This window comes from Morus notabilis, unplaced genomic scaffold (genome assembly GCF_000414095.1).
Source record: "Morus notabilis unplaced genomic scaffold, ASM41409v2 Scaffold1379, whole genome shotgun sequence".
Taxonomy (NCBI): Eukaryota; Viridiplantae; Streptophyta; class Magnoliopsida; order Rosales; family Moraceae; genus Morus; species Morus notabilis.
Genome location: NW_010360711.1, coordinates 135,846 through 143,455, shown reverse-complemented (window position 1 = coordinate 143,455; position 7,610 = coordinate 135,846). Strand labels below are relative to the sequence as shown.

Genomic DNA, 7,610 nt, shown 5'->3' with positions numbered 1-7,610 from the left:
GACATTAACATCATCTCGTCTTATCCTGTTCATTTAAAATCTCAAGACTCACTAGAAAAATGACTCAATAAGAAAGTTTTATTTCTAAAATAATTTTTTAAAAATTGTCATTTGTAAAAATGATTATGAAACGACTAAGAACAATAACTTTTTACGTTCTGCATACAAAATAAAAAATATCATTTTATTAATTTTATTTTATTAAATAATCACTCTAACAAATTTCTCAACGTAGAGGATACGATCCAATTCTATTCAAAAAATAAACCCAATTTTTACTCGTATCAACACATCCTGACATTACATAACATATTATCTGAGTAGGGTTCTAAAGTAGGAATCACTGATGAGTTCGCCTTTCATTTCACGTTGAAATCTCTCGTTCAAAATGGGTAAATTTGTCATTCCAAGTGTGGATTTTATTCTTTTTTAAAAAGGGAAAATTTCGTGGATGAAGAAAAGCAACTCACCAAAGGGGTCCCACGTTTTACTTGATTTATTATTTAATTTTGGTGATTTCTTTTTCTTTGGGCATCATTTGGGGCAGCTTTGTTGTTTTGATCCCAAAAATAAAAAGCATCTTTTCTGTGTTTTGATTTAAGCACCCAAAAAAAAAAAAAAAAACGACCTTTGTTTTTTTTCTCCTCTCTCGTAGGACATTACGTTTTTGGGCTGGAAGACATCCATGTCATTAATCTTTCTAGCACATTGATTAACCTGCATACTTGTCTTATCTTTCTAAGCACATTTTGAAGACCTGGCCTGAATTATATGGTGGTTTTAGTACCATATATTTCGTCCATAATAACCTCACGCTATAAAACACAGTATCGTCGTTTCTTATGTATTTTCTTTTTTTTTTGAAACAATAACGTTTTAAAAAGTTGTTGTTGTTGTAAATCAATTATATTGGATGTCATATCTTGGTATTCCATAACTTAAATAGATATTAAGTCACTCATTTAGATCTCATTATTTCTCCTCTTAATATTTTGTATTATTCTCCATAACTCCTCTCTTAATTTTGCATGTAACCTATGTAACTTATGTCTTCTCCTATGGTCTCTTAATTATGATCCTTAAGCTATAAATAGAGAAAGGTATATACTTGTATGAATACTTCTTACTGGCAAGATAACAAAGCTTATTTATCTCTCATATTTCTCTTATGCTCTCTCTTCTTCTTTTACTATTATTTTATAACACGTTATCAGCACGAGTTCTACCTTAATCTCTTTCGGTGTTCCTAACTCCTTCATATTTCTGTTTTTGAAGGCAGTCCGTTTATTCTATTGATCATACATGTTATATTCATGTTCTCCTTCTACGTTTCTTTGCTCTCGTTTTCTTTCTTCTCATATGTATATGTTTATGTATTATATATCTACTTTAATAATACTACAGATTTACGTATTACGTTTTTGGGCTAGAAGACATCCGTGCCATTAATCTCTGAGAGAAAGAAGAAAATAGGTCAAGACTTGAGATAAATTAAAATTAATAAGTTAATAATTTATATAAGTTAATAAATATGCTAAATTACTGTTTTCATCCATAATTTGTCTGGTTAGAAACCATAACTTGACAAGTTATTGTCCATAAATCACGGTTTTTATCCATAACTTAATAAGTTTGTCCATAACTTATCTGATTATGAACCATAACTTGACAAGTTATGATCTATTAATTTCTATAACTAAAAATTGACCTATATACTCCCTTAAATTTTTCATATTGATCTATTTTTTACTATTTCCGTTAATCTTTCTAGCACATTGACTAACCTGCATACTTGTCTTATCTCTATCACTGTCCAAAACACCGAAATTCCCTGGGTGATGATTTTAATGGAAAAAAGAAAAAGATGTCAAAGAGAATAAATTGCCAAATTGAATTCGGAAGTTTAGCTGAAATCTGACACTAATATCCTTAATTTGCCATATTTTGAAGACCTGGCCTGAATTATTTGGTGGTTTTAGTACCATATATTTCTTCCTTGCGTCCATAATAACCTCACGCTATAAAACACGGTATCGTCGTTTCTTATGTCTTTTCTTTTATTTATTTATTTATTTTTTGTTGAAACAATAACGTTTTAAAAAGTTGTTGTCGTTATTTGATATTCTAGTTATGAAATATGTCGTTTCACGAATCACGTTATAATGTTGTTTTGAACTATGTTGTCGTTTCCATGTTGTATTGTCGGTTGCGAAAGTCTATGATCGTTTTTGACATTTGTTGAGATATTGCATTCTTTCATAAGGTTGATTCCGTGTACTGCCGTCCGTTAAACATGCTATCTTCTTTCAAGTGATTTTAACTTAGAAGTTGATGTAAATTTTCTTCCGGTGAGTTTGTTTTGATAAGATCTTGCCATTTCCAGTTGTTGACGTTGATTTTTTCCCTTTATCCTAACATTAGTTGAAGCGCGCGTTATTCATTTAAAATAATAGTTATATAAATTGTTGTTTAAAAAAAAGAAAAAAATGACATAAATATAAATTATTGTTTAAAAAAAAAGAAAAAATGACATAAAAGAAATGGAAGGCAAAAGTAAGAAAAAAAATATGAAGTAAAAGATACGAAAGAATGATTTTAAAACTATTTTGTTGTGTTTTATATTTCATTTTGTTTAATTTATTTTTTATTTAATTTGGTGTGATTTTATATTACTTTAGTGCATTTTTGTTTAATTTTAATTTTATTCAAATTATTCATAGTATTTTTAGTTGAACGGTATCAGAAATTTGGTGCAAAACGGTGTTAAAATAAACAAAATCAGGCTACAAATTAACTCAAAATAAATAAAATAATTAATAATTAAAAAATAAAATCAGAAATGATTTTTATCGTCGAATCATGAAGCTTATCAACGGCCTCGATATGCATGTGAACAGTATGCGCAGAAAAAAAGAGTGGTGTAGCAGGCATGCATCAGGAGGACCCGCCACAATTCTCATCAGTCAATTAGAACGCAACACGTGACGGTTCTGTCGGCCAGTTTCTATAAGCGTTTGATTCCCTACATCGTGATTCACATGAACTCATTTATTTTCTACAAATACTATTCGAACATGTGGCAAACTAAAATGATGATTCATTTACGTAATGACACGTGTATTTTACTAAAAAAAACACCCAATTAAAACTTTAACATGTGGCGTAAAAGAAAACAAAATAACTTAACCAAAATTTTTTAATTAGTTTTTTTTTTGTCTAGATGAATAGTAATTTGTGTTTAGATGAATACTAAGTAGTTATATATTGAGTTGTTACATTGTGGCCTTTCCACATGATGTTTTTCTTTTAACAGTTTGTCGTTTTCAATGGTTAGTGACGTTCAAGCCTTTTAAAATATAAATGATGATATTGAGATCGGAATTAATTTATCAGTCCGTCGTTTTCAAAGGTTAGTGACGTTCAATCCTTTAAAAATATAAAAGATGATATTGAGATCCGAATTGATTTATCAATTTTTTTACAATATGTTAAGTGGATTGTTATTTTGGGTTTTTTTTAGGGGAATGGTTATCTTGGATTGATGAATTCATTTATAAAAAGTTGTTATTAACAATTCTTTTGTCACAGTTTAGTTAATACAAATCTTTATAAATAACTTAAAATTCATAGCATTATCATTTAAAATAATATTATGTTGCAATTATAACATTGTCGTTTTCTTTCCATGTTGACTTTCTTAAGGGTAATTTTGTCTTTTAAGATGTTTTGTCTTCAAAACTTGGAAAGCCATTATCAATATTGTCGTTTGCTCAGATAATGTATATATTTTTTTTTTTTTAAATATATGGTTTAAAATTTTGATGTCCCTTCTAAATAAGTCGTCGTTTATTGCTATATTGTCGTCTGGAAGTTTTCATAATCTTTATAGAATCATGTCGTTTGGCAGTTGCCATTGTCGCTTCAAACTAACATGTCGTATTGTAAGTGTAACTATATCGTTCTGTATGAAATTCAATATCATTTCTGGCGATATTGTTTCTTCTAAACATAATGTTGTTATTTCTGAAAGGTTGTCTTGTTAAGATAACGTCGCTATCATTTTTTGAATTCAATGTAGTTTTCTCGCGGTAATGTCTCTTAAATTTTTATTTTTAACAATTTTAGTTCCAAACCATTGATAACAAATCTTTGAAATTTAACAAAGGTAATCATGCCTCTATCACTTTAATAATTTAAAGTTTTATAGAATTAATTCATTAAGTAATATATATATTCAGAAAATTAATTACCATTCCAGCGAGGCAAAGCAACAGAATCAGATCATATTGACCTCTTTTGAACGATTATCCAAGTCAAACATCTAACAGCCTACATATCCGATTGATGGCTTATATATAGTACTGTTTTGCATTAATATTAGCAATTTTTTGTTTCTGTTTACAAACCACATTTTCTTCATATCAGTCATCTTTCGTTGATTGGCAATGACCCCAATTTATACGCTTAGCGCATAGATTGCTCGATATGTCGTTGTGCTTGTATCCACCACTTTATGTACACTCAAACTGTCACCTTAATTACTTTTTTTTTTTTATAAAAAAAAATGTTTGATAGCATTTTTTTTTTTGTTTCTTTTCGCATATGCACAAATTAACGTGTTAAGATGAAAAGATGGTTCTTGCACAACAATAGGCATTAAATAGTACGTTCCTTTTTTTTTATGAGATATAGCATTAATCATTGGTTAATTTTCATGAATTTTTTGTATTGATAATTGCTCATTTTTCATGAGTTGCAACATGTTGTATCTATCCTAAAAGGGGAGAGAGAGAGAGAGAGAGAGAGAGAGAGAGAGAGAAAAGAAAAAAAAAAGAGAGAGAACAAGACTCAAGAGTAATAAAATAACGAACCGGCCCCTCTATCTCCTTCAACGGATTATGCAGCTAATAATAAAAGGCGTTATCTTAAAAGCTCCATATTTGGTTAAACCTTCCACCACCTTTGATCTTGTGGATGTAGTCAGTACCCCTTTCCTCTATTATTCTCGGGCTTAAGTCTCTCTCTCTCTCTCTCTCTCTTGATTCTTCTTCTCTTTCTCTCTCATGGTGGATTCTCCTCGCGTTCTCGGCATAGCCTCCGTTGCAAAACTCTGTAACACCTATAAAGCCCTTCTCAGAAAATGCCGCCACAATAAGAAACCATCTTCTAAGGAAGCCGAAGTTGCTCAATTAAAAGCCAATAATAAGGGAATCTCTGAGGTAAACATATTGACCCAATACATATATATGCACATAATCTTTTTGCTATCTTTACCTCAAGATACAATTAATTAACATATTTATGTGCTAAGTTTCTCTTTCTCCATTAGATCTTGACACCCGTATTCATCTTTTTATCATATTCATCTTTCACTAATGGATCCAATCTTTATTCATGGTCAAATATTCTTGTATTTTGTGGTCATTTACGATTATATTATAATTTGTATCTATTTAATTATTAAATAAAATTTCCGTGTCCAAAAAAAAAAATTGAGTGAATCTTCCAAACATAAAAGATAGTGTACAAATATCCCAATATTCTTTTTAAAAAAAAAAAAAAAAATTGTTAAGGAAAATCTCCAAAATTTTTCAGTAGCTTTGTAATTTGGGAAGAAAGGATGCACTCCACCCAAAAACCCACCACCACACACCCCCGCCCCTCCTCTTTCTACATAAATTTATGTACGTGTTTATCGGTAAGTTTCATGTCTTGCATGCATGCATGCATAAATATGAGAAAAACCCCATTTCGTGTTTCTATATATAAAATAAATATTTTATTTTCAGGAGTTGCAGGGTATTAACGATAAACAAAAGAAAGGAAAAATCATGAACGGAGTTCATAGCTTTGGATGCAACAGCCAGAACATCCATGGTGAACATGATCATGATCATGATCAAACAAGCCCTAGAAGCTCTAGAGGAGGCAACAACAGTATCTACAAGCACCGAAGCGCAGACAATTGTTTTCCTTTCAGTTACATGTCTTGTAGTCCTCTCCCAAGAAACTCCACCCCTCAAATGAGAAGCATCAGCCGAAAAAGCAGTACCGGTTCTTCGCCGCTATCCCTGCCCTTTCTTGGGAAAAATCTGAGCCGTCGGAACTCCAACAACATCTTGTTCTCCAACTCCTCCGGGTTGTTGAAACCGCCGGCAATCGAAAAGAAGCTCAAGTGCACGCTTGAGGAGTTGTGTTATGGATGCCAAAAGAAGATCAAAATCACAAGAGATGTGGTTAAACATAACGGGTTCGTTCCCTAGCCATAATATTTCTTTAGATGTGCGTCACTAATAGGAAAAAAACAAGGGTTTTTGCGAGGAAAATTCTTTTTAACTATAAGTCGTGAAAGAGTTAGCTAGAATAATTTTCAATTTTTGACAAACATCTCATTAAATATCTGTTATCTAAAAAGTGTTTCTATGCAGTGGTGGAGCCAACCTTTCTCTTCAGTAGGAGTGTATACTAAATTTTGTTTAACAAATTATCTTAGTGAGTCATATAAGAAAATATATTTATTTTAGTGTGGGCATATATTATTTCAGTGGAGGCATAAGTATAAAATTTTAAAATTTTTAAAGATCATATTTTTTTTAAAAAAATTTAAGTGGGGGCGGCTGTCCCCGCTCATCTTCAAGTGGCTCCGCTACTGTTTCTGTGTACGAGTTCATGACAGTTGGTATGTACAAATAAATATCATTAGTTTCACTTGGTCTCGACATTGATAATTGACATACTAAAGATAAATTTTTACAAATAATTAAAACACGTTAAATTAACATAATATCAAGAAACACTAAGTGCATTTTCAATATTTGATTAAAAACATTTGTTTTTTACATGCAATTGGTTTGATTCTGCAGGAAAATAGTCCAAGAGGAGGAGTTGTTAACTATACAAGTGAAACCTGGATGGAAAAGTGGGACGAAAATCACGTTTGAAGGAATGGGAAATGAGAAACTTGGGACAAGCCCAGCTGACATAACATTTGTGATAGCCGAGAAAAGGCACCAATTGTTCAGAAGAGAAGGAGATGATTTGGAGTTAGCCATAAAAATCCCTTTGGTGAAGGCTCTAACTGGTTGTAGCCTTTCCATTCCTCTCTTGGGTGGGGACAAAATGAGCTTGAGTATTGACGATATAATATATCCTGGTTTTGAAAAGATCATCCATGGCCGAGGAATGCCGATCCCTAAAGACCAAGATGGAAGGAGAGGGAATTTGAAAGTCGCTTTCCTAGTTGATTTTCCAACCCAATTGACAGATGAACAGAGATCAGATGTGCTTAGCATATTGCAAGAAACAAGTTGATTTTATTTTTTTAATTATTGCTATTATTAGTTTTTATGGTAGGAACTAGAGATTGTTTCCTATTGTGTTTTTATATAAAACAGTTTTTTTTTTCCCCCCGGCACTTTTATCTAGATATGTATATATACGGTTAATTAACAAATAAGTCAACTCTAATGTGCAATTATTTTTCAGGGATATAAAGGACGAATAATAATAATAAAATATACCATTGAAACTCTACGTCCCAAATCAAGTTTTCCATCGTCCAACACTTGTGAAATTGCTTGTGCAAACCAAAAGAAGGCTGGCTTGTTTCG

General features: G+C 31.4%; 1 protein-coding gene across 1 annotated transcript; it reads left to right on the top strand.

The window, feature by feature from the left end:
* Positions 1-5,831: 5,831 nt before the first annotated feature.
* LOC21396539 (dnaJ homolog subfamily B member 13) lies at positions 5,832-7,311 on the top strand. The gene is made up of 2 exons (XM_024164960.1): positions 5,832-6,250; positions 6,864-7,311. Exons 1-2 carry the CDS (start codon positions 5,832-5,834, stop codon positions 7,309-7,311), a joined length of 867 nt encoding a protein of 288 aa, XP_024020728.1.
* Positions 7,312-7,610: the final 299 nt, after the last annotated feature.

Bases quoted from the DNA above. Each gene is read 5' to 3' on its own strand.
- LOC21396539 (XM_024164960.1), top strand. From the start codon at position 5,832: ATGAACGGAGTTCATAGCTTTGGATGCAACAGCCAGAACATCCATGGT. The intron at 6,251-6,863 runs GTTCGTTCCCTA...TTGATTCTGCAG, and splicing joins GATGTGGTTAAACATAACGG to GAAAATAGTCCAAGAGGAGG.